Source organism: Stylophora pistillata, chromosome 2 (genome assembly GCF_964205215.1).
Source record: "Stylophora pistillata chromosome 2, jaStyPist1.2, whole genome shotgun sequence".
Taxonomy (NCBI): domain Eukaryota; kingdom Metazoa; phylum Cnidaria; class Anthozoa; order Scleractinia; family Pocilloporidae; genus Stylophora; species Stylophora pistillata.
The window spans coordinates 17,904,529-17,931,616 of NC_142520.1; the positions used below are offsets into that span (position 1 = coordinate 17,904,529).

At 37.0% G+C, this 27,088-nt stretch overlaps 1 protein-coding gene, 1 long non-coding RNA gene and 1 pseudogene across 7 annotated transcripts; all 3 read left to right on the top strand.

Moving 5' to 3' along the window:
- LOC148737496 (uncharacterized) overlaps positions 1-27,088 on the top strand; it is a 221,608-nt pseudogene that overhangs the window by 71,680 nt on the left and 122,840 nt on the right.
- On the top strand, positions 1,979-15,276 carry LOC148737500 (uncharacterized). Of its 6 annotated transcripts, none has more exons than XR_015997089.1 (9): positions 1,979-2,441; positions 4,173-4,208; positions 5,456-5,527; positions 5,948-6,040; positions 6,525-6,559; positions 7,551-7,632; positions 8,128-8,249; positions 13,860-14,773; positions 15,177-15,276. It is a non-coding gene; the product is annotated as an uncharacterized LOC148737500 (long non-coding RNA). The 6 variants fall into 6 exon arrangements; XR_015997090.1 differs by having other exon boundaries at positions 5,456-5,523; positions 6,525-6,632; positions 14,706-14,773; XR_015997086.1 differs by having other exon boundaries at positions 5,456-5,523; positions 13,860-14,777.
- On the top strand, positions 8,546-13,094 carry LOC111344105 (uncharacterized). Its single transcript, XM_022951303.2, has 2 exons — positions 8,546-10,729; positions 10,888-13,094. Exons 1-2 carry the CDS (start codon positions 10,190-10,192, stop codon positions 12,877-12,879), a joined length of 2,532 nt encoding a protein of 843 aa, XP_022807038.2. The 5' UTR covers positions 8,546-10,189; the 3' UTR covers positions 12,880-13,094.

A 27,088-nucleotide genomic window follows, 5' to 3' on the forward strand; every position in this document is an offset into this window, starting at 1 on the left:
CAGTAGTATTTTTAAAAAGGTTTCTAAGGCCGCCAATCACCCCTGTCGCTTTTTATTCCGCTTGTAAAGGCCAGCAGCTACAATCTACGGACTAGGTCTGGCACCAGAACAAGCATCAAAAGAAAACGTTTTAAAAATACATTCGTTGGTCGTTTAACTTTTAGACATAACCTATATGACAATTTCTAACTGTAATCAGGTGGTAAATTTAATTTTGTGGAATTATTAACCTTTTAACTCATTTACCTCAAATTGCTTGTAACACTAGGATTGTATTTTTCTGTTTTGAATCAATAGAGACCATTATTATTATTATTATTATTATTATTATTACTATTATTATTCATTATTAAGCACGCTTATTTAAGGTTACTTCCTACCTTCAGAGGCTGATTTTTTTTTTGACTAGATTGAAGTTACACTTTTTAACTAGCGTTTGCAAAAGGAAAAAAAATTAAAAATCTCAAAAGGTGTCCGACTTATTTAAAAAAACGTATTTTCGAATAAAAGTTAATAAATCAGGAAGGTGTCATAATCTCGTAAATGGGCGAACCCCCCGGGGGAATATTCGAATATTCGGAGGAATATTACATCGCGCCCTTGACAAATTTCACACGTGGAAGTAATCTGCTCGTAGAAAGTCTTTTCTCGTGGATATAACACAAAACTTAAAATTAGAGAAGAGTCCTTGGGTAAAGAAAAAGAAAAAAAAGGGTTCTGTCCTGGTGTACCGATCACAAGGGAATTACCATTGTTCTCTCTTTGTTTAGGAGTCATCGGTTAGCTATTGTGTATTGTTTGGTCTTTTGTATTGGCTCTTGTGAACCGGTACACGAGGACAGAACCAAAAAAAGGTCCAAAGAAGAGAGAAATGGCAGCATTTTGTCAAAACAAAACAAAACAAAACAAAACAAAGCGACAAAGGTTCTTGGTTTGGCCAGGAGCCGTCGACAAGCTCGGCATCCACTGAAGATCGACAGCATTCGATTATCCTTGGAGCAAAGAGCTGAAAAATGAAAGTCAACACCACAGAAGGTTGTAAACAAGATTCTTCGTTGGAATCTGACGAAACCGATAGAGAAAAAGAAGAATGCGACAGATTTACCCTTTCTGCCGCGGGTTTTCTCTTCACCGACTTTGTCCATTACTAAACGATCAACAGGGCGAGATAAAAAAATAAAAAAAAAATAAAAAAAAAAGACTGCTACACGATACTCTTCCCGGAAAAATCTTGATCCATTGTCATTGACGCCAGGTCTCGTCTATCTCATTGGTTTGCGGTTTCAGGAGGCGAGATAATCTCCTGGTGTGGCGCAAGTTGTTTACAAACCTTTGGGAGCTAAAATCTCGCATTTGATTTTGAGAGGAATACATCCACTTTGAACGAATTTATAGGGTATGTAGATTTCACCGATTTTCGTGAAATTTCGCCAAAACATTCCCGTGATGATGACTAACAAATGTGTGTCAGGAAATTTTGATCTTTTAAATATTTTTTACGTGGTGTCCATTTACGCAAAACGCTTCGCATATTTTTCGCTACCCTAACTTTAGATGCGAATATCCAGACAACCAATCAGAATATCGGAAAAGCCTGACACTCTTTTGTTGATTGATGCCTTGTGAATGAGACTAGGCAGCCATTTTTCTCGTGCCGCGGGATCCGATACCCGATAAATTCGATAGAAGAACACTCGGTCGTTTCACGCCTTTCTGGCTCCTGACACTTCCTAAATGAAAAAATCGCCGAAATTATATTTTTATCGTAAATTGCATTTATTAACCTTTGTTTTGATGTCTAGTTTGTTAGGGTTTTCTTCCAACTAGCGCGCGTACGAATTTTCTCCCGAAGGACATCCGCGAAGGTAGGAGGTAACCTTAATTTTTGGGCTTTCATGGTGGGCGCTTATTTGAGGCTGGGCGCTTATTTGAGGCTGGGCTCTTATAGTAACCCATTCTCCCTGAGGTGATACCGCTGACAAACGCCAAGATGCCCCTTGGCTCGGGATTGAACTATCCCACGCCGGCAAAGGTCCTTGAGGAGAATTGAGCCTTTGTCTTAAAACGAATCAACCGCAATGTCATTCAAATGTTTACTTTGCCATCAAGGTCGTGATTTTACATCTTAGATTTACCGGCTTCGTGCACGCCTTCAGCCTTATCTTTTTCTCCCTTCGATGTTTTTTTAATTTTTAACAAGCACAGCGTGTTCCAACTTGATGTGACAGCTTAGACTTAGTTATGGCTTAGAGAGGAAACCAGCAGCTACAGCCACAATGGTAGGCGTGTGTCGAGAATGGCAGTTGTTTTAGAAGTTGCTTAACGAGAATGTAGTGGAATACATCGCATAAACAATCCATTTCTGTTACATGATGACACATCTATGCTTTTGAAATGCTACCGGTTGCTACGTTGTTTACAAGGCAAGAGTCGAGAGTCGGGTAAGTACGTGACTAAATTCAGCTGAATTTTATAAGTTCACAGTTCAACTTATGTTACAAGTAAGCTAGTGCCACGTATTCTTATTGCAGTATCATAAATGCCAAGCAAAAGTTTTGATTACCCTCCTGTCCAATAGCCAAAGGGGTTTTGAGCGAAATTAGGCGAAACAATTCCATGCTTGCATAAATTTGGCCCCAGCGTTTCATTATTCAATAACTATTTGCAATCAGGCTTGTTTACTGGAGGTTTGAGATGGATCCAAAAACGAACGCAGCTCCTATAAGGATTTGGGAAATTTTTCTTTATAAAGTTCCCTGTGAAATCTGTCACTACGTTCCGAAAGTAAAGATGACCCATGATCTGACCTTGAACTGAGTTCGCTTGCAAACGAAGATACGTTCTTAATTTACTTTGATTTGGAGTCTGGCGCAGTTAAAACGCCGAATTTTTATAGGACACGAAGAAGCTATTCAACTACTTTAACCAAGTACATCAAAAGATCGATTTTTAACTCTGTCATGTTGGTTCGTTCCGAAGATTACCTTTTTTTTGGATTAAAAATTAAAACTAATTTCAATAAGTAACTGGCGTGACCAAGCAACTATCATTATGCATTGTTTGCGGTATTATTTGTCTCCACATTTCTTATTCAATAAACAATTTAAAAAGAAAGCTTCTAACTGGTTCAAGGTCTTTCCTTGTTATTTCCATAATATTTATAGGTAAATCTTAGTCAGTAGGGCTCGATGTTTTGTCCCTGTGAAAAGGTTATTCACTTGAAAAACGAGTGTAAGGGTGGCCCCTTAATTTTTTTCAAGGTGAGAATTAAGTACAGTGATCTACGTATGCTGTTCGACGGTGAAACCAAAAGTTGACCTTTTCATTTGCCAAATATTGTATATAAATTATTGTAATTCATTGTGAGGTCCAAACAATGGATGCAAGTTCAGAATCTCAACCACTGAACTTTATCATTTGGTTAGAGCCATTTGAAAGACAAATTACCAGATGAAGTAAAAGGAAAGAAAAATAGAAATGTAATGCCACGTTAGCCATGATGCGTGGAGGTTATGATTTTGATGGATTTTCATTCATTTATCTCATGCATTATGAAGAATTGAAACAGCTCAGAAGGCAGATATGTTTCTGTACTTTCCATTTCGTATTTATTCGCTCAGGAGAAAAGGAACAGAAATTTTAGCAATCTGTAGTAATTTAACCGTATTGCATAACCAAGTTATAAAGGAAAAGAGCTTGAATATTAGGCTTGTGGGAGAGGATTTACAATTTAACACACCAGGCTAGGAGAGTTAGGAGATGACTTGGCTTAGTAAAAAATGTACTACTTTCAAAAACCAGGTAATTGCCAAGTCAATTAGATAGTGGAATTATCACAACCTTGGAAATATGTTAAGAGTTCATTTATAAATTTTAAAATAGGAAGAGCATTGTTTATCCTGAGATCACTCTCTCCGCTGATCCGAAACATTGAAATCAAGGTTAAAATTCAGAAAAGGAGTATTTATGCACCAATTATCAACAGCTATTTTTTTATGAAAGGCAAGTAAAGCAAACAGAAGCAACTTCTTGAAATAGTTTCCACTTGATCAAAGTTCAGGGTGATATTTAAAAAATTATACAGCACTTGATGGTTCCTTTTCACTCTCATATAGATTTTTTCCTTATTTAGTGGTACCAGTGACTTGGCTAACATATTCGTTCTTTTGCAGAAATTCGGACAATTCCCCTGGAGCTTTAATTCAAAGGTTTGTATGATTGTCCCCTATTTTTTATCTATACTTCAACTTGCTTATAATACTAAGACTCATAGTTTTTATTGGAATTAAATTTGCTGCAAATCTAAAGCTATCACCTGTAGAGGATCTATATACCTTGGCTGGCCCCAAATTAAATGCTTCCTTTTGAGCTTGTTTAGGATATTGCTCTTAGACTTGCTGAGGATACTGGTCTTTGACTCGCTGAGGATACTGGTCTTTGACTCGCTGAGGATACTGGTCTTTGACTCGCTGAGGATACTGGTCTTTGACTCGCTGAGGATACTGGTCTTTGACTCGCTGAGGATACTGGTCTTTGACTCGCTGAGGATACTGGTCTTTGACTCGCTGAGGATACTGGTCTTTGACTCGCTGAGGATACTGGTCTTTGACTCGCTGAGGATACTGGTCTTTGACTCGCTGAGGATACTGGTCTTTGACTCGCTGAGGATACTGGACTTTGACTCGCTGAGGATACTGGACTTTGACTCGCTGAGGATACTGGTCTTTGACTGGCTGAGGATACTGGGCTTTGACTCGCTGAGGATACTGGGCTTTGACTCGCTGAGGATACTGGACTTTGACTCGCTGAGGATACTGGTCTATGACTCGCTGAGGATACTGGGCTTTGACTTGCTGAGGATACTGGACTTTGTAAGTCTGGCTCATTGAGAAGAAGTCTGGTTGACTCGCTGAGAATAATTCTGGTTGGCTTGCTGAGAACAAGTCTGGTTGGCTTGCTGAGAACAAGTCTGGTTGGCTCGCTGAGAATAATTCTGGTTGGCTCGCTGGGAATAAGTCTGGTTGGCTCGCTGAGAATAAGTCTGGTTGGCTCGCTGAGAATAATTCTGGTTGGCTCGCTGAGAATAAGTCTGGTTGGCTCGCTGAGAATAATTCTGGTTTGCTCGCTGAGAATAAGTCTGGTTGGCTCGCTGAGAGTAAGTCTGGTTGGCTCGCTGAGAATAAGTCTGGTTGGCTCGCTGAGAATAAGTCTGGTTGGCTCGCTGAGAATAATTCTGGTTGGCTCGCTGAGAATAATTCTGGTTGGCTCGCTGAGAATAAGTCTAGTTGGCTCGCTGAGAACGAGTCTGGTTGACTCACTGAGATGTTTGGTATTGCTATAATAAAAAATTATTTCAGCCAAAATTTCTCAAATAGGGTTAGTTGTAGTGGGAGTATGTCTTTCTGTCATTAGAAAGACATACTCCCACTTGTTTTTTTCTTCTTTTTTTCCCCAGTACAACTATCTAATGTCAAGTTATGGATCTTTACATTGTAACAATGAAGCTGTGAATGAATAGAGGTGGTAGGTGTGAATGATTAAAATCTTATTGTGGAATTTTAAAGTAACATGCCCCACCTTTCCTCCCCCCCCCCAAAAAAAAAAAATTAAATAACCAGAATACTAAATGCCAAGGAAGGCAAGGTAGTAATATTGTTGATTAAAATATATACCAATACCTAATCTAATTATAGTAATATCATGCATATGCTGCGAGAATTAGGTTTAATATAATTTAATAGGTTTACAACTACACAATTAACATCTGTGGGTAAAACCAATGTTCATAATGTTGATGTCTAGAACCTGTCTATCTAATAACAAAATTAAGAATAAAGAGCAATTCTCCTTTCAACAGAACACTGACAAAATTTTAAACACATAGCTTCCCCAAATCAAAACATAACATTCAAAGCCATTAAAATACTTGATTATTTTCCATCTGCAGTAAGGACCACATTTGGAAGAAGAGGTCCATTTAGTGAGTTGATGATCCTTATTCCAAAAGAAAATAACCCCAGTCTAAATGTTTGCTTTTCAGGTAAGTTGAAAAATTTTGCCAATCAATGACAAGTATCAAACCCTCTTAACCCTTTAACTCCCTCGATCTGACTGTTAAATCTCTCCTCTAGCTGATACACATTTCTTTGTAAATCAGTTACAGGAATTTGCCACTTAAGTTTAAGAATTTACATGCTAATTAACTGGGAGTTTAGAAGTTAATAAAAAAATTAATGTATTTCTGAATTAAGGCTGTTGTAGAGTCTCAATCTATATTTTTTCCTTCCTGATATGCGTCATTGCAAAAAAATTGGCTCATACTGATCTACTCTGTGGAGTGAATTGGTTTTTGAGGAGATTGATATAACTTCAAAATGAAAAGTGTAACATTTGAAAAATTGCTACCTTAAAAATGTCTCCTAAAGTTGTCCCAATAGCTGTTAACAGTGTTTGGTTTTACTTATTGAATTAATATTGAACTGGTTACCCAGTTTTTAAACTTATAGTTTTACAATGAGCATCAGACATTTTGTTACACCTAGGAGAATCCCTGAAAGATGTAAGTGATGATCAAATGGAACATACAATTTGTCACTTATGTGAACGTTTCTCATCTACTTCTACAAGAGATTGTGAGTAAACCATTGGAAAATATCTATTTTTTCAATTAGTTATAAATGTTTTGGATGCAGACATTAGTCACATCAGGGAAAATATTGAGAAAAGGATAAATTTCATGTACAAATATACTGCCTTTTCATGTATCATACAAACGAGGCAAAAATGTCGTCATCTTTCATGCATAGAGTCTGGCCATCCATGATAAAATAAAATCTAAAGCAAATATCACATTTCTTTGTAAAACAATAGCATAAAATGCACAAGAAGGCATAAAGAAAATCATAAGAAAGATTTCCTTCATTAATGAATTTTTTCCACAAAATTAATTTTAGCTATAATAATATACATGAAAAAATTTCTCGGTTCTGATTGGTTAAGATGAATGCAGTTTTCAGTTAATTCAGTGCAGAAGAGAGTTAATTCAGTGCAGAAGAGGGCTAATTCAGTGCAAAGAAAGAAACAAACCAGACATTCTGATTGGTCAGAATCATTGGTTAATGTCAATGTCAAGGTCAATGTCAAGGTCAATGTCACTTGCAGAGTTTGAATAAATTATTTTTGCACATGATGCGCGCACTTTTCTTCTGCGTAGTTATGAGAAGCTACCTCGTATTTTTTCATGTATATTATTAATAGATAATCACATGATTTTCTCGTGCAATTTGGAATAAATAAGCACTTGTAAATTTTTTCAAAGACCACAAATTGCACTCGCCCTACGGGCTCATGCAATTTTGTTAGTCTTTGAAAAAATCTACTCGTGCTTATTTATTCCAAATTGCACTCAAAGTCATGTGATTACCTTTACAAAAATCTGGAACTGTTCTTGTATCAAATTGGATCAACAAAATTCTTAGAGCTGATTGAACTCATAATATTCAACTATTGTTAAAAGGTTAACAAAATTTGTAAACATTTCATTTAAAAAGTCAAGTAGCAGAAAGGTCGGGGAGAAGCATCCAAGGGATCGAAAGAGCAGAAGGCTCCTCGTTACTGGAGAAAGCCAAAAGAGTAAGTAAATTCTTTAAACTACAAATTAAACCAAAATAATTATTGTTTCTGGAACCTTTCATCAAAGTACTAACAAATAATATAAATCCCCGATGTGCAAAATCATGTTCTATGAGTTTCATGTGCTGCAATAACTGGTGAAAACATAACATAACCATGGTGGAAAGGGAGTTGCGTAGCTAGTATAATTGTTGCAGTTCAAATTTCTGCAAAAAGGAATGCAAATTAACTTCATGGTCAATGATTGTTCAGAAAAACCTCCCTACTCTTGGTTTTCATGTGTTTTTTGTTTTTTTCTTTATCTGGTGGTCATAACTTATGTTGCCAAAATAAAAAAAGCGGGAATTTAATGCCTTGAACAATTGCAACCAAATTAAGGAAGACCTTTGAATAAGAAATTTAATTTGTGGTAAGCTGTATAATGCTGCATGCTTTGGGTGATTGACTTTTGACAATATATCAAAGACCTGATAAATACCATTACTTTGATATCAGGTAACAGCCATGAGAAAAAAATGTCTCACCCAAGAACCTGCTGGGGAATGTTTCCGGATTAAGGTTCTCCATGAAGATGACAGGGAGATAACAAGAAATTTTTTACCAAAGGAACATATCAGGTGAGTTCTGAAACAGTTGAATGATAAGTCATTACAAATAAAATAGATTAAAGTATAAAGTACCATATGGCATATATATATATATATATATATATATATATATATAACTAACTGCAGAAAGTACTGTTTCGGCCTTCTGGGCCTCATCAGTGCAGTGCTGATGCTAGGATGGGGGAGAGCCGAGATGGTCACCCCAAACGACCCAACCTTTGTGTTATCGTCTAAGCCATGCCAGAGTGTTCAAACTAGAGTAAACTAGCGAGCATGCGCAATTGCAGCAGCAATGACTCATCCTCAGGGTGTCCAGTTCCTATTTTTTCCTATTTTTTCCTATTTTTTGGGCCCATTCCTATTTTCTCCTATTTTTTAACCAGAACCTCCTATTTTTCCTATTTTTTAGCCAGTAAAGCCAAAATTTGTAATAAAATTGAAAGTGGAATTATAGTTGAATGTGTTTTATAGTGAGATCATAAAGCACATAGTACGTTGACTCTGATGTTCTAATATTAGTTAAAGTAATAGCCACATTTGTTCTACGAAAGCCAGATCACTACAATTCTGTGAAACAGAAATAAAAACATATATTGGTGGCGAGAAAAAGAGAGATAAGCGACAGATATATGGCCTACTTGTCAACGGAATGGACCTCTGTCATTACACAAAACAGGTCAAGTCGAGAGCGGGTGAAAGATTCATTCACGAGGCTTATTCATTCATGTCAGTGTCATTGTATACATATCTATGTATATATGTATACCTTTATTTGCAACTTTCTTTGGATCATATTAATTCCGTCCGTTTGGGGTGAATTGTTAGAGGTACGTTAGCACAGCTTAGCAAAAATCTCATGATCATGCATTCTTTGTCATTGCGAAATAATTAAAAATAATTTTATCAAACTTAGAAGCTGTAGTGTGTGAATCTTATGGCTTGCTATTTACCTAGTCTCCTCTAGGGCATTATCTCAGAGAGCTCTTGGTAAAAAAGTGGAATAAAGCTTACATTTTACTAAGTTATTTAAACTTTTAGGGCAATGTTTGTGTCAGGACTGAACACGGCAAGCTTCTGTTCCGAATAATTAAATTCTAGTCTGGATCCGTTTAACTTGAAGAAGACCATCATTTTATTTATTTATCTATTCTTCAACTTTAAAATATTATGGAACATAAAGTTAAAACTCTTGACAGCCAAAGATAAGAGATGCAAAATTACTCGCTGAAATTATGTGGCCGGCTTACCGAGGCTGCCAAGTAACAAGTTGAAATCTTGAGCGTACTCCACCCGATCGCTCTTGCATTTATACTAAAAAATTAGCTCTAATTGATGTCCTTATTGATGTCCTTCATCGATGAAGACCAGAGAATTACGTCTTGGCAAACAAAAATCAAACATGACTTCATTGAAACCTCGGTCACCTCTTCTTTCCTGTCTTCCTTTTTTCCATCGGCTAGACTTGAATTGTTCAGCGGCAGACGTCTCTTGCGTTAACGAGTAGGCCATATATCTCTCGCTTGTTTCTTTTTTTCTTGCCACCAAGATTTGTTTATATTTCTGTTCACCGAATTGCGGTGAGCTGGCTTTTGTACTCGGTTTCAATGTGAAGTTTGGGCAAACATGTTTGCCGCTTTTCTCCAGCCATCGTCCACTTGTCGAGCTTCTGATGCTTCACAAACCTACAAAATCATCCTGTTTCCTTGAAGATATACGCGTCCTTTTTGATTGCGAACAGCAAATCACCACTAAACATTAAAAGCAGAAGGCATCCCACGTAATTGTATTTAAAACGGAGTTCGTACAAAGCTATTTTAGGTGGAATCCGTGCTTAAACATCTGCAAGTTCTCTGAAAGTCTTTATTTGCAATTTTTGTTTATCCTCCGCCTCGCTTTCATGACTAGGCACCAGTTTTTTCCCGCGTGTCCGCCATTTGTGAATACGGTGTATGAAAATGCCTGGCGGTAGAACAAAGTTTAGCAATGCATGGCTTTCTGCCGTCGATTCCAATGGTCAAAGATTGAGTTCTTGGTGTCGTAAAGGAGTAGATGACTACCATGCTTACTGTAGGTTTTGTGATAGTGAGTTTCTTTGTGACAACTCTGGAAAAGCGCAGATATTGCAACATGCGAGGAAAGCAAAGCATGTTCAGGCTGTTAAACCTGCAAGGGATGAGTCTCAAGGAAAGTTGTTTGTACTGCAGAGTCAACCAAGTGCAGGCATCTCAAACCGTTGTGATCTGCCAGAGCACAGGAGAAGTTCGTCTGGACAGCTGTCCATTATCAATTACAAAAATGCCAGCTTGCAAGCAGAGGTGATTTGGTTAGCAAAGTTGGCGTCATGTAACTTTAGCTTTCGCTCAGTTGACAATCTTGGCAACACATTTAAAGCGATGTTTCCTGACAGCAAGATTGCTTCAAGTTTTTCAATGGGTAGAAGCCGTGCATCCTATGTTATTGGGGAAGGCTTGGGCCCTCACTGCACACAGGTATTATATAAAGTGCAATTTGAATACGCAAATTATGAGTGCATATTTATGTGTGATTCTTGATATCAATGAAAGTTTATGTCAGTATTTCATCTTTTAATTTGGTGTATGAATAAAAAAAGGTAACTTACTATAAGTGTTTGTGTTTCTATCACCAGATAATTGTTGATGATGTAAAGAAGTCAGAACTGCCTTTTTGTTTACACTTTGACGAAACCTCCACCACGCAGGTCAAGAAACAGATGGATCTTACCTTTCGTTACTGGTCCCCGACTCATAATGAAGTCTGGATAAACTTCTATACCTCTTTATTTTTTGGTCATGCAGAGGGTGAAAAGGTGGCTAACCGTATCTTCCAAACAATGTTGAAAGATGACCTTCCAATAACGAAGCTGTGCACTTTGGTAAGAGATGGCCCTAATGTCAATAAAACCATTGTTAGAAAGTTGGAAGGAGCAATCAAAAATGACAACCCAGACTTTAGTGGTTTTATTGACTTAGGAAGTTGTGTTCTTCATAACGTCCATAATGCTTTTGGCAGGGGTTTAGAGGAATATGGGAAAGACATTGAACAGCTTTGTGTGGACATTCACTCCCTTTTCAAGTACAGTGCAGCTAGACGAGAAGACTATCACACTTTACAATCTGCAATGGGTGTGGAGATGCACAATTTCCAAAAGCATACCGAGGTGAGATGGCTTAGTCTGGGCCCTTCTGTGCGAAGAATTTTGGAGCAGTGGGATTGCATCTGCAGCTTTGTGAAGGATCTGGGAAAGGATCCCAAAACAGCTCCTAAGAGTGTTGCTTACAAGAGGGTATCGGCAATGTTAAATGACGAAGAAGGAAAGAAAACAAAGGCACAGTTGGAATTTGTGGGTAATGTTTCACCTGTTTTTGAAGATTTCCTCACCATTTTTCAGAACAGCTGCCCACAGGTTCACCTTTTATATGATAAAATGTCTGAGTTCTTGCGCAAGCTTATGGGTAGATTCCTAAAGAAAGATGCGTATGAGAAGAAGTTTGGTAGTGATCTAGTCAGTATTGACTGCAGTGCAAACAGTCAGCTGCTCGATGCTGATATTGCAATTGGAGAGGCGACCAAGAAGGCTTTAGCCCAAATCAAGCCAGATCGTAGAAAGTCTGTATATCTTGGCATCCGCACATTTTATAGCACATCCCTTACATATCTACAGTCTCATCTCCCTCTTCAGAACACTCTCTTAAAAGCATTAGGATGTCTCAATCCTGTCAAGAGAGAAAAGGCAAGTAGTGTGAAGGCAATTGCACTACTGGCTAAAAAATTGCAGCCTCAGTTGGATGTCAGCATTGTTCAAGATGAGTGGCGAGTTTATGCTGTCGATGAAGATGTTGAGCAGTTACACAAAGAGAAACGCGTTGACCATTTTTGGCAAGAAGTATTCAATCTCAAGTCTCTTAATGGGACCGAGCCTCGATATGTTGCTCTTCCAAAAGTAGTAAAATCAGGTCTTATTCTTGCGCAAACAAATGCTGAGTCAGAACGAAGTCTGTCAGTGAATGCCCGCATTGTGACGCAAGAAAGGACACTTCTTGGAGAGAGGACCATTGTTGGCCTTAGATCTGTGAAAGATGCTTTGAAGTTTTATGATCCTGAAAACCTGAGACCGGAAAAATTTGCCCTGACAGATGGTCTTCTAACTGCTGTGCGATCTGCGCACATGCATCATAGACAGCGGCTGGATGAAGAAGAAGCCGAGAAGAAGAGAAAGGAGGTGGATGAGAAATTGAAAGCTGAAGAGGAAGAACGAAGGAAAAGAGACCAGGAGAAGTTAAGAAAAGAGACAAGATCGTTGAGAGATAAAGGAGAGAGGCTAGACAAGAAGGAGCAGGAGGCAATGGATGAAATGCAAACGGCTAATGAGCTACTGTCAGAGGGCACATGTAAGTTGCAGGCTGCTCTATCTTCAGGTTCCAAGGTTGATTCACAAGGTGCAAAAGTTGCATGTCTCATGATTGAAACGGCCAAATCGAATCAGGCAAAGGCAAAGAGGAAGCTTGAAGCAGTAAGGGAGAAGCAAAAGGAGGTTAACATAAACAATCAGAAGTTGCTGGAGAAAGCTCTACCAGCGGATGTTTCTGCTGTACCATTAAAGAAAAGAAAGTCAAAGTAAATGTAAACTGTCATTTTACACCTCTACGCAGGTGCTCTGCCAGCTCAGTAAAGACTAAAATGTTCTTGTGTTAGCAATCATCTGCTGGATTAATGTTGAAGTTATAAACATAATGAAAAGCCAACTTTGTTTCTGAACAAAAGTGAAGGTGAAGCAGTTCAGTTGTTACTTTAAAATTAGGGAAATCAAAGTAAATAAAGTTATGTTGTACAGATTTTTTGATAGATTTATCTCAGTGAGGGATATCAGGAAGATTAAAAATTCAAACCAAAAAACTCGTTTTGTCCTATTTATGTTCACTGCTGTTGATCGACTAAAGTGGTGAATCGGGGATAGCAGCTGGCGTGTGGGGAGGCTACCTTTGTTGACGAAAGTACTATTGATTTTCCTATTTTTCTCCTATTTTTTAGTGCAAAGTTTCCTATTTTTCCTATTTTCTCAATCCTGAAATTCCTATTTTCCTATTTTTTTGGGCAACCATGCCGCTGGACACCCTGCATCCTAGATAGAGTGCTCAATTTGGACATGATATATATAATATTTATTAAAAACTTGATCATTGGATAATGCAATTCAAGACCTTTTATTGGCTTAGCCATTATGGTATATCAGCCAATATACCATAATCTACAAATATGGTTAGCACGTGTCAGCTTAAAATTAAAAGGGAGCTAACAATTTAATGAAATTTGATAATTTGATTTAAGGTTTGTAATAAAACAATTATTCCACTCGCGCTTGTTGGATATGAGACGATTATAGCCAACTCGGCACTACGGGTGACCCTGGGGAACCCCTGGGCATTGCAAAGGCATTTCCTAAACCCCCTAACCAACAATAACATTGTTCAACATAAAGCTACCAGTGCCCCTCGCCTGGGGACAAAGAAGTATGCTCTACTAACTCAAACAATGTAATGCTCCAAACGAATGTTATTTGCCACAAACAAAAACTTACTTCAGCTTGTGTTTACTATACAGGGCTCAAAGTTAAAAACATCCTATGTGGCTTTTGGCGGCGACTAACTGGAAAAAGTAGTAGTAGTAGTAGTAGTTTTTTTACATCTGAAGATATCAATGGTAACAACCAGTCCCCATGGTAAGGACCTCTTATTCTCAAGATGGCGGCAATGGTAAAAATCCAGTGGGTGTTTTCCCATGTGAATAGACAAAAGTCTATTCCCCTGTATGACCCCAGGGTCGACCCCCAGGATGGCAGCTGCTAAGTGCATAATTATTAACCTCGTTATCTGTTTGTTAAAAATTCACAAACAATCATTTTATAAATCAAAGATCTCTTGCAAATAATATCCTTACCGAAGCAATCTCATCTCTGTAATAATCTAGAAAAGTTTCCTAAACATAAACATGTCAGAACATTTTTTCATAGCGAATTAGATTTGTCATTTTGATTTGCGTTTATTTTGATGAGATCCCTGAGATAAAAGATAGTTTATGACGAAAAAATTCATTTTAAGAAAGAAATGATCATGTACTTTTAGATCATATATCCTGTGAATACACTCCTCATAAATTACTGGGGCTTTCTGAAGGATACGCCCGAGATAACTTTGGCTTTTTTTTTGCTGAGAATAAGTCTGGTTGGCTCGCTGAGAATAATATCTGGTTGGCTCGCTGAGAATAAGTCTAGTTAGCTCGCTGAGAACGAGTCTGGTTGACTTGCTGAGATGTTTGGTATAAAAATATTTGGTAATAAAAATTATTTCAGCCAAAATTTCTGAAATAGGGTTAGTTGTAGTGGGAGTATGTCTCTCTGTCATTAGAAAGACATACTCCCACTTGTTTTTTCCTCTTTTTTTTCCCCAGTACAACTGTCTAATGGCAAGTGATGGATGTTTACATTCTAACAATGAAGCTGTGAATGAATAGGGGTGGTAGGTGTGAATTATGTAAATCTTATTGTGGAATCTTAAAGTAACATGCCCCACCTTTCCTCCAAAAAAAATAAAAATAACCAGAATACTAAATGCCAAGTTGTCAACCCTTTCTCTTACAACTTAGTTGATTTCTGGTACTTAATTTAGTTCATAACTTCCTTTCCTCTTTTTTTTAATTCTCTTCCTTGCCATGGTCATAATCACTGCAATTTCTGGGTTTACCTTATTTATCATTTTTGGCCTAGAGTTCCTTCTTGTCTCTTGGAAGTCAAATCATCCATCTAGAAGGCCTTTTTTAGTGGAAGAGTGTTTCATCTACCTATTACCCATGCCTGTCATCTTAAATTGACTTTCACTCAAAATTCACACCTAACTTTTTGTATTTGTTTCTCTTCAACAGTTGATGACTGGGATGGGAATTCACAGAAATGCAAACCAATGATATTTATCATGTGTTAAATAAATTAATCTTGAATATTAATAAAAATCATCAAAATATACTGGCTGACTTATGCAAAATAGTTATGGTAGCATGGGAAAAAATAGGGAGATAAAGAGAACCATCTGAATTAAATTAAATAAGTTTAGATCCTAAAAGTGATTACAGTGAAGGAAAAATGTCTGATTCAGTTAATAGCAAATCAGTTCTTGAAAATCTTGTAAGAAATAATAAAGAATGCACAGGGTTTTCATATAAGGTTTTCAGTTTTTTGTATGACATGTATTTTTAACCCACAAAAAGGTCAAAATAGGTGTATTGCCTCTTGGTATCTAATGAAAGTCAAATCCCTCTAATTGAATATACTAAAACTGTAATTAGTACTACTTCTCTTGTTGTGGCCATCAACGATATTCAATATTCAGATATTTTTCTATTAAAAACAATATGAACTATTGAAAAGTAATATTGCTTCAATCAACTGATTTGTGAAAACTCCCCTTGGGTGAACATTTTGCAACAAACTTTGACTCGATATCAATAATAGGTAAAAATTCCCTTCTCCTTGCAGTTAAAGGCAAGTACATTACCTACTCATAGTTCATAAAAGCCTTGAAAGTATTCGAAGATGCTTGAATTAAAAGATAACAAATTCAAGGTCTTGAAAGTACTTGAATTTGAGGACTAGAGCTTGATTTTTGCAACGCTTTTTCTTTAGCAATTTTTGAGTAAAAAATTGCAGTACTTTAATAGAAAAGCTGAGAAATAATGTTAAATAATTTTAAAATTTCTTATGCAAACCTTTCCAAAAAAGGTCCTTCAATTTATCTAAAACTTGGCAAAGTCATTGAAAAGCCCTTCAATTTCAACCTTTGGCATCTGTAGGAACCTACTCCTATTATAATTTTTTCATTATTGTCTAGTACCATAACAAGATTCATTACACTCTAGCAGGCAAAAATAAAAACAAGTAGACTTATCCATGATTGGAAATGACAAAATTGCGTAACGACAGCACAAATGGCAATAGGGCAGTCTCCTAAAGATAACTCCAGATGTGCGATAGAGAAAGCCCAAGTTCAAGCAGCTATGCGTCTGCTTGAAGGGAAAAAAAGTCTAAAACAGCAAAATATGATGAAATATTCCTTGCATAATGAATATGAAGTTTCAGCATTTAATTTTTATTTATCAAAATGTACATCTTTCATGGTTTTAATTTCTGGTTTCCCTCTTGTTGTGGAAAAATGAAGTAACCTTAGTAATGGGATAGGATCTGATTCAAGCTTTGAACTTAATTCAACACAAATATCCAGTGCTACTTTATCTGCTGAAATTTATGCCAGAAGCTCTATAAAAATATCGGTTTAGGCCTTCCCTGCACTTTGTAATCCCAAGAAAAAGAAAATAGAGATTACCTTAACATATTGCAGCAAAATCCCAGCTTATCTTGAACCTAAAACTTTGCCCTGGTAAAAAAACTATACTTCTGCGCATGCGCCAAGAGCAAAGTTTGGCACACGAGCCTTCTTTCGCAAAACGACTCTCGTTTTGTCAAACGAGTCTCGTTTCTAAAAACGAGTCTCGTTTCTACAAACGAGTCTCGTTTCTACAAACGAGTCTCGTTTCTACAAAACGAGTCTCGTTTCTATTCACAAACAAACGAGTCTCGCTTTAAATCGTTTATCGAGTGACTTATAAATCGTGACGATTTAAAATCGACTCGTTGCCCAGAAACTGTGAGTGATCCCTGCTTCTTGTCTCCGACTGATAGTTGTCATTTAATTAACTTTCAAATTCTTGGTTCAAGGAGTTAGCCGTCAATGTTTCCTCTATTTTCTATAGTTACAGCATACGTTTTAAATGCAAAACACTTATTCAGAGAAGACGCTCTTCTGCACTCTAGAGACCAAAGATCTTACCGCTAAATCTCCATGCCTTTTGAAATTTTAACGATTTGAATGTGGTTCTTAATTCTCACAAGTGGTCAACAAAACAATGTAGCAATGTTCACGGAGAGAAATGAAATTTTAATCAGTTTTACAGAAGTGCTATATTTCACTTATTTCATACCTTTTTTTGAAACCATGTAGGTAAATGCACAGCAGAGTAAATTTCTCTGTGATTTTATTGAACGGACACTAAAACGGATCGAATATTAACGGACTATACGTTCCACAGATAACTAGCAAAGAATAAATATTCCGTGAGAGTACTAAACAAACACGTATTCACAAACAGGATCGACATTTGCGGCAGCAATGGAGTTTTTTTCGCAATACACAGAATAAACTACTCGAATTTCGTTGCCAGTGGGATCAAATAATCAACTACCTAGCGTAGAAGGGAAAGGTATGAAGCTATTATATTAAGTGCCAGAGATTGAATATTGATTTTCCCTCTCCACTTAAAGAGTCTTATCGCATTTGTCCACCTAAGCAGCGGAGAATTAATGGAGAGAAAAGTAAATGTTTTTACACCTTTTGTTCATTGTTTTTCGCGTTTTGTTTTGCTGTTTTATTTAATCAATTCAAAGTGAACACAAGAATTTCCATCTCGTAACTCGTTAAACTCATACGTCCAACTAAAATAGAAAAGAAAGTTTGCCTTTGAAAGAAGCGCTAATTATCATATGGAAAAATCACTGAAATAAATGGACAATTGATGGGATGATGCAGAAAAATGAAGACGTTTGAACCCAAATTTGATCCCCAATGACCGTATTGAAAAATAAATATTATTCAGCAACAGACTTTTTCCTTAGTTAACACCAGAACTCAATTTACAAATATAGATGATCCCATCATTGAAGCACAAATTTTGTTTTTTCTAATTTTTTTCAAACGTATCTCAAAAGTAAATGATATTTTCGTTTGCTTGAATATAATTTTGTATATAGATGAATATCCCCTCAATAATTTAGAATATATTAAAAACTTCCCCATTGGGTGCAAAGTGTAACCTAGTATGTTGTTCTATCGGAATTTAACACTGAAAAATTGGTAATGTCCCAACTCTTGGCACACTATAAGAATCTTTAAAAGAAAGGGAAAAATATTCCTACTATCAAACCGTTACATCTCACGTCTTAATGAATTGTTCGCCGCTTTTTTTGAATCAATGTATAAATGTAAAAGATCAATTGCAATACAAAGAACACAGTCTTATGTAGAGTTTCTCCTGAGTCCGACGATCTTACCACTAGTATTATGTGTATCTAAGCATTTGAACATTTTAACGAGTTTCTCGTCAGTAATTTAAGCAACATTGTGGTAGTTTTCGTGGAGAAAAAATAAATTCTGATCAGTTTTACAGAAGTACCATGTCGCACTCATTTCATTATCCTTTGTTTAGTGAAACCACGTCGCAGCAAATGCATAATAGAGAAATTAAAACGAATCGTACAACAAACTATACCTTTCAGAAATAAATAGTGTATAATAAATATTCGGTTAGAATATAAAACAGACACAACATCATCAACAGGATCGACAGCTGCAGCAGCAAGGAAGTTATTTTGCAATACAAAGAAAAATTAAACATTTTTACCGCAAGAGGGATAAAATAATCAACTAAAAAGGAAAGAAGGGAAAGATGAAAAGCTACTACATTAATTAAGTACCTGAAAATCGATTGTCCCTTTTCACTTTTACACTTCGCCTGATCGAATTTATCCACGTAAGCAGCAGAAAATTAATCTGCAGAAAAGTTAAGGTTTTTACAGCTGTTGTTGAATTGTAGTTTTTAATACTAAATTCAAAATTAAGACAAGAATTTCCGTCACGTAATTTGTTTGAGACACACGTCTAACAAAAATGGAAGAGAGAATTTACTTTAATTTAGAAGGAAGCGCTGATGACCACATAGAAAAATAACTGGAATGTCTGGACAATCGATAACATGCTACATTAAAAATTAAGATTTTTAACCCAAATTTGATCCCTAAAGACCATATTGAAAGATGACTATTATTCAGCAACCGACATTTTTATTTGGTTGGCACCAGTACCCAATTTATAAACGCAGATGATCCCATCATTAACGTACAAGTTTTCCACATGAAATATTTCTGTAGCATTTAGTTGTTTTTATTTTTTAAAACAGATCTCAAATTAAAATAAAAATAAATAATATCTTCCTGTGGTTGAAAAGATTTTTCTACATCAGTTACCTCTTCAATGATACAGAAAATTGAAACAACAGCGGACTGAGTTTGAATAATTATATCATCACCATTATCATTATCATTTACGTTACTACTCCTTTGTTACTCTCTGCAGCGTACCACGTGTTTTAAAATGCTTTTAAAAATTGCCACATTGGGTGCAAAGTGTAACCTATGTTGATCTATCGGAGTTAAACGCTGAAAAAGTTGTCTTAATTAACTCTTGGCTAGCTAGAACCATCTTAAAAAAAAAAATCCTCTCAGTAACACCTTTACGTTTCGCACTTTAATTTATCGATAGCCGAGGTGACATGCCTGTCACACAGCGAAGATAAGCTTCACCAGCAAACCAATAAGAGATAAAAACAAAGAATCAAACGCACAAACGAACAAAAACCTTAAGGGCCTTTTCATACAAAGGGATGCTGTTTGTATTTTTATAATGCGGTCAAGAACCTCAACAAAAAGTAAAACAGAAAGTATTTCAGGAAGTTAAAAAGGTATTCATTTACATTTGAATTAATCGATGGAACTTTCACTTATTTAATACCTGAACTCAATTATCTCTATCAATTTGTTCGTTGTAAAACGGTGAGCGAAGTTTTCTCGAGAAATTCACTTTCGGTAGGCCTTTTGGAAAAACTGTACCCTCTGCCTTCGAGTGTCGCCCTCGGGCAAAAACCTCGACCTCTCCTTGGGAATAACCCTAGCGATTCGATACTTTGTACAAAACCATCATCATTAGAGTTTCCACCAGTTAAACCGGAGCAATCTACGCCACTGCAATGAAAGCCTTCTCTCAATCCAGCTTGTTTTTCGTGGGTTCCACGACCTCCCCTGAGCACCCAACACCTACGGGGAAAGGCCAAAAATATTCATTGCCTCACTACCTCCCCTCTCCTTTTGACCACCGCTCGCCCGCCCCCTTTGTAAATATTTATTTGTCTGCCCAGGCTTCCGTTGCTATAAAAAAATCAAAGATGGCAGCAATAACTTTCACCTGGACAACACTGAGTACTCGTCCGCCAAAATTACGCCTGCTCTGCAAGCTAAATAAAATAAAACAATGTGAGCATATTTCGTTGCTCTTTCTTCGCGCTCTCCGACTCCTGATATCCGGATCTAGATTTAATTCCCTGCCATGCACCGCTGACTTCATTACAATGGGCGGCAATTTTTCCGTTGTCTTGTGCAGTCATTACAAGTGTAACAGTTAAAGGAACCTAGCACACTAAAACTGCTTTTTTTTTTCTCCTGGAATGTCTTATTTGCACAGTAAAGGGAGGGATCTTGACGTAAGTGAAGAATGTTGGGTTTTATCGAGATTTTGTTCACACGTCAGTCAACGTTATGCACAGTCATGGTACCCTAAATAGCTTTTCAGCGGTCATTTGATGTGGGTAACTTTTATAAGTGTGTCCTACCTCGTTTATCATTGGTTGGAAGATTTTGGTAGGAACAAACTGACGACAAGTTGAATAGACCTAAACTGAATGCGTTATTGAATCCCCGGTTCAGCGTGACCTAGCTCCCCTAGGAACTTGGAGCGAATATTTTTTGTTTTCGTTTTTGTTTTTAAAGCGGCACCTGTTTGGTTAAAAGTGGTGTTCAAATTCTACCCTTCGATATATATATATATATATATATATATAACTAACTGCAGACAGTACTGTTTCGGCCTTCTGGGCCTCATCAGTGCAGTGCTGGTTGGCCGCCATTTTCTCGGTCCAGTTCTCTGGTCCAGCTATCGTCCCATTGTTCTGGCGCAGAATTCTGCGCCAGAACAATGGTTGACCATATTTGGAGGATTTCCATGGCTGGACTCTCGTAGTGGAGAGATGATGGACTTCGGGCAAGCGCACATTTCCCAAGAATCTACCCGAACCCACGCGAGGGAGGACAGCCGAAAAATAAAAATAAAAATTAAAAAGTAATCGAACCATACATCTTCTATCGAACACGGAACTTGGAACATCTTACCCTTCACAGTTTCACTATAATTTATTTTACAATGTGCTTATCATGATGTCCATTCTAATTTCCGAAAACTTCTTTCAAACTCCTTGAGAGACTTGATCAGATGGCTGTCTTAAGAAGTCAAGGGATCCCAAAAATTTTGTTCGGTGTTTTTAGCTCAAGAAATGTCACAATTTGGGCATACCATACAACCACTGATGTTAACTTGCCTAGTTTTCGGTGCGTGAAGAATTTGGGAACATTTGTCCTCTGATATAGTTTTTAGAATCCCCTTGCATAATTTAAACAAACATGGAATACTATTATTAGGTTTGCAGTTCCAGGCATGTAGCCTTTTAGGACTGTTTGTTACACCAATGCCTTATGTAATCATTTCAAAAGCACCTTGTTTATGTTATTTTGTTATTATTTTTTTTTTTTTGGATAAAGACAGGCAACTGTTCACTGCATTATTATTGCCCACTTAAATGATTGACTACTAATCTGACCTGCTCCATTGGCTTGTGAAGTTCAGTTACAATACTCATAGTTTTTATTAGTTTAGCATTTTGATGGAGTGTCCAGATAACAAAATCAAAATAATGATAACAGAAAATCAGAATATTCAGTTAAATGATATAAAATAGACCATTTTTCAGTTGGGTACTTAGCTGCCAAGCCTTTGATTTGTGATAGAGACCAGTATCTAGTTAGCATGATAACAAAAGATTAATTTTCATTTGAAAAGCAGCCATGTCTGTAACATAACAAGGTCACCCTTAGCCTCATGACTATTATAAGTTAAACATAACCACAGTAAAGTGCGCGCTCTGATTGGTCAACTAGATATGCACCATTTGCCCATAGGGGTACACTGCTAACGTGAGCAAATGCAAAGACTAGTTTTCCGCACACTCTTGTTAATTTTTGGGCTACACAAGATTTGCTAGCTGAAAGGGGACTCTTTGCTGAAATGTATCAATTTTAGGCTATAAATTAAACAAATGGTAAACACCACTGTGTACATACATACATACATACATACATAAACTTTATTTATCCTCGGATTTTAGATTAGCTTATAAGCTAGTATCTCCGATCCTAATTACTACTTTAAAATTACAGCAAAAACAGGTTAAAAGATAAAAATAATTCATAATATAATAATATAATAATCGTTAATATAATAATATGTGATATAAATGTAATATTAACAGAAATTGTGCGCTGACAGTTTGCTCTTAAATTCGCTATAGTCTACAGTTTTCCTAAAGTGGTCAGGGAGGGAGTTCCAATACTTAACAGATGAATAGCTAAAAGAATTTAGACCATATGTGGTTGTAAACGGCTTAGGAAGTGATAAAATACTGTGTGCATGTTGGAGGTTTGCCTAGCACTCAAGAGCCCAGAGTCTCTCTCAGCTATCACCTCTCGTGACTCTTATGCTTCTTTTGCGCTTAGCAATCTCCTGCATGCATCAATAACGAGAGTGTATGCTGTGGTGTTTACCATTTGTTAAAGGGAAACCAACTGTTAGCTAGGAGTCGATGAGAGCTCAAAGTACAAAAAAAAGTCAGTTTCCTTGAGGGCATGGAAATGGGAGTGGCTGAGTTGTGGATGCTTTTGTTTATTTTTTTAATTCTCGTTGGTGGAGAACATGGAACAAGTCTCTAAGCGAAATCAAAGTGATAGTAGATTGAAACTCGACACTCACTTGAAAACTGCCCCATTTTTATGTATCACTTTTTAAAATAATTTCTGGGAGGAGGTGTGTTTCCTTACCACTGAAAATCATGGAGTGGTTACTAAGAATGAAGATGTTGGTCACCCAAAAAAATAGACAGTACTTGAAAACTGAACCACACTGCTAATAGCCTAGAGTGAGTTAAGTGTGGCTGGGATTTTGAAACTTGGAATTAGGAAGGCTTGAGTAGCGAATTATGAGCATGGAGATAATAATGAATTGTTTGTTCTCTGTTTTTGTAGGCTTGGAGAAATGAAGGATTACCTCTGACAACAACTAGCAATGATGCAGCAGAAATGTTTGATGCTACCCTAACGCAGGTTGGCTTCGGTTAAAAATTTAATATACAGATATCAGGGCTAAAGTGAAATATCATAACAATCAAATTGTTAATTTTAGCTGATACAGATATCTTGTTATTTATTGTGCACAATTCTAGTGTGGCAAGATATGAATTTTTTTTTTATGATCTACTTGAAAAACTCTTAGTTATGTATGATTATCAAAGTGAGAGTAATCTAGCTTCACCCTGCCTGCTACCAGTAGTTTATAGCTACAAAACGTATGTATTTCATATGTTTGTTGTTTAAAATGAATGACAAGGAGAATCATTATGAAGATATGAGCAATAATCTGGTCATGTTGTCCTTCAGCAGCATTCTTGAAATATATACAAATAAATCGAATGAAGCCTTACACTGCTGTAAAAAGTAAAATGTTTCATAAATCCGAGCTTTCGCCGATCAATGGCCGTTGATCAGCGAAAGCTCGGATTTATGAAACATTTTACTTTTTACAGCAGTGTAAGGCTTCATTCGATTTATTTGTATATATTTTAAGATACGAGCAACTCTATTATTGTTAAGATAAATTTAGTTTAAATTGGGTGAAAGTCTGAAAATTAAAGCCCCTCCATGTATAAGCTCCTCCATGTAGAAGCCCCCAAATCTTAAATGCAAAAATACCTCCTGTAATAAGCCTCTCCAAATATAAGCCCCTCCAAATATAAGCCCCTCCAAATATAAGATCCTCCAAATATAAGCCCCTCCAAATATAAGCCCCTCCAAATATAAGCCCCTCCAAATATAAGCCCCTCCAAATATAAGCCCCTCCAAATATAAGCCCCTCCAAATATAAGCCCCTCCAAATATAAGCCTCTCCAAATATGAGCCCCCAGGACTTGTATTTGGAAACTATCCTTGATAATATAAACCAAAAGTAAACGGCACATAATCACCATTATCAGGAAGCCTTTTTTAGTCATAAAAGAATGATTTCGAGCACTAAAGCATTGTTTATTGTCTTTCATGCAGTTCGCTCTTCACTCACGCCTTGAATTCATTTGGTCCATGCATAGACAAAGTATTTGCAAGAAAGTTCAGTCTTGCCACCCTGAGCTCAAACTCCCTCTGGTGCTCCTCACTTTTCATAGTTATCATGAACTTTGAGCCTCAGGAGCTACATTACTCTTTCTACCGTATTTCCATTCTAAGAAAGTTTACTGCCGTTGACTGTTTGAACTTGGCATTTTCAATGTTATTAATTTGTTATGAATTCCTAGCCAAAACCCTAATATTACCATTTGCACATTCAAAAATTTTGACACAAATTTCCCTCCAATTATGAGCCCAGCCAACTTTGAAATGCAGATTTTCCTTCCATAATAAGCCCCTCTGAATATAAGCCCCTTCCAAAAAGGAACTCCTTAACAGCTGTCCTTTGAAAAAAATAAGCTCAAGGGTTTATTTTCGGAATTTTACAGTACTGTAATTCTCATAACCATTGATGAATAGCAGTGATGAGTTTGTAAATAATATATGGTGCTCTTTTGGTGGCGGCTTAAAATTACGAGATAGATTGGTTTTATCAACTGAGTTAATCACAAAAGGTAACTAATGACTGGGGTCATACCATAACTTCCTTGTAGCTTTTTCCTGAGAGATATGATAATTAAGTTTAGTGACAACTAATGTCCTTGTAGGAAAAATAGTATCTGGTTTATTTGTTCGCTTGTTTGTTTGTTTGTTTATTTTAGTACACGGGAGGGTATGATGACAGCAGTGTAAATGCAATTGAGGGCTCTGTATCGAAGATGTTAGCAGCAGATCCCAACTTTGGTGAGAAGTTTTCTTTTCAACATTTTATTGGCATTGACTGAAGACAATTCTGGGCAGAATAGTCTATTGTTTATTGAAGGTAGATACACTTGTCGAGGACATTGAATGTAAAAAGAAATGTGAATTATTATCATAATCATTTAAAAAATATTGAATGGAGTTCTTGAAAACTAATACCTCATAGGCAAAACACTCTTCCTTGGATCGCCCCCCTTGCCATTCTAGGGATTAAGTCTTTGCACTCGTTTTAGTTCCTATCAGTAAATTTGACTGCTTGACCAAAGTCACTTTCTTTTCCAAAAATTTGAACAGCTGAGATTGTCTATCACCATATTAGTGACTGGGTGAATTAAAAGTGGCTTGTGGTGACTTCTAGAGAACAGTAGAGCTTGGTTATAAAGGAAGATCTTCCTTATTTTGTCCTTATGAGGGTGCTTATAAATTTGATGATCCTAATCGGCTAGCAATATGCTCAGTGGATGTCATATGTGAACCCAGAAATAGCGTAAGATATTAGAGAGAGTTTCTGTGGTTCAATGGTAGAGAGGTATTTGATAATCTGGCTTGTCCAGACCTTCATTCTGAAAGAGTATTATAGTATCATTTTTGTGGAGTGCCCCATTTGATTGACATCACCTATTTTTGTTTCAGTAATGGATCATGTGATCTTGTGTGGCTTACACCTTGTCTCATCTGGATTTATCAATTTTGGAGTATTCGGACTCGCAGGCGTTTACACTGAAAGGATATTCGGATTCCTGACCGTTTACACACAACGACAACTCTGGGAACATTCTAAATGAAATGGTTACCAAGCCCAGTGTTGTTTAATCGTTCGATCGACAAAGTGAAAATGCCTCCCCAAAAATAGGCTAGAGTAGATCCAGATGCCACTGAGGCAAGTTTAAGTTGGACAGATGCCAAGCCATCTACGTCGTCGGCGATTAAGTGTGGCTGACGTTAAACTTCCTTGCAATAATAATTTGCGTTTCCTCAGAAATACTGTGGTACACATGATAAAATTTATCGCCTGAACTTGCAACAAGATTAGGCAGCCGGAGACTGCCAGCAATGTTACCACCAGATCCTCCATTTTGGTTTCACCGCAAACTCAAAAGATTGCAGGCGGAAATGATATAGGGATTCGAGTAAAAAAGGCGGTTACAGGACAAAACTTTCTGGATTCAAAAGTTATCGGATCAAAGTTCCCACTTTAAATTCCGGATTCAAATTCTCCGGAGACACGACCAAACCGGGGAGTTTTTATTTCGGATCCGTCCACTTTCGTGTAAACGGCAAAATCAATCCGGTACTAAAACGTTTCGGATTCATCACGAATCCGGAACAATTTCCTCTAGTGTAAACCTGGTCTAAGTGTAATAGAAATAATCCGAGCTCCAGATGGGACTTGAACCCACGACCCCCCGTGATCTAGTCGGATGCTCTAACTACTGAGCTACTGGAGACTCTATGGTGAGTAAGGGTCAGTTTGTGGACCTCGACTGGAACCGCATCGCGCGGCTACACAGCCAAGTATTGGTAGGCAGGAGTTTCTGTTTTAGTTATTTTAAGTTGATTAGGACAAGAGGGTAATTGAACAAAAAACAAAAAAACATAAAATATACGTAAGGTATAAGATTTAAAAAGACACGCAGCCAATGGAGTAAATGGATAACTTAATATAACTCTAAAAAAACCGAGCAATGGAGAAAAAGAACACAATCGCGCGATTTTAAAATTTTGTCCTTTAATTGTTCTAATGGTCCTTTTATTATTGAGGTGAGATTTAGTTCTCAGTAGACGTGTTTGAGACCCGAACAAGTGTCCCCTCGCTTAGGTTATTCTATTGCGATTATTACATGTTAGTTTACTTAACCCTCCCGGGAGGTGGAAA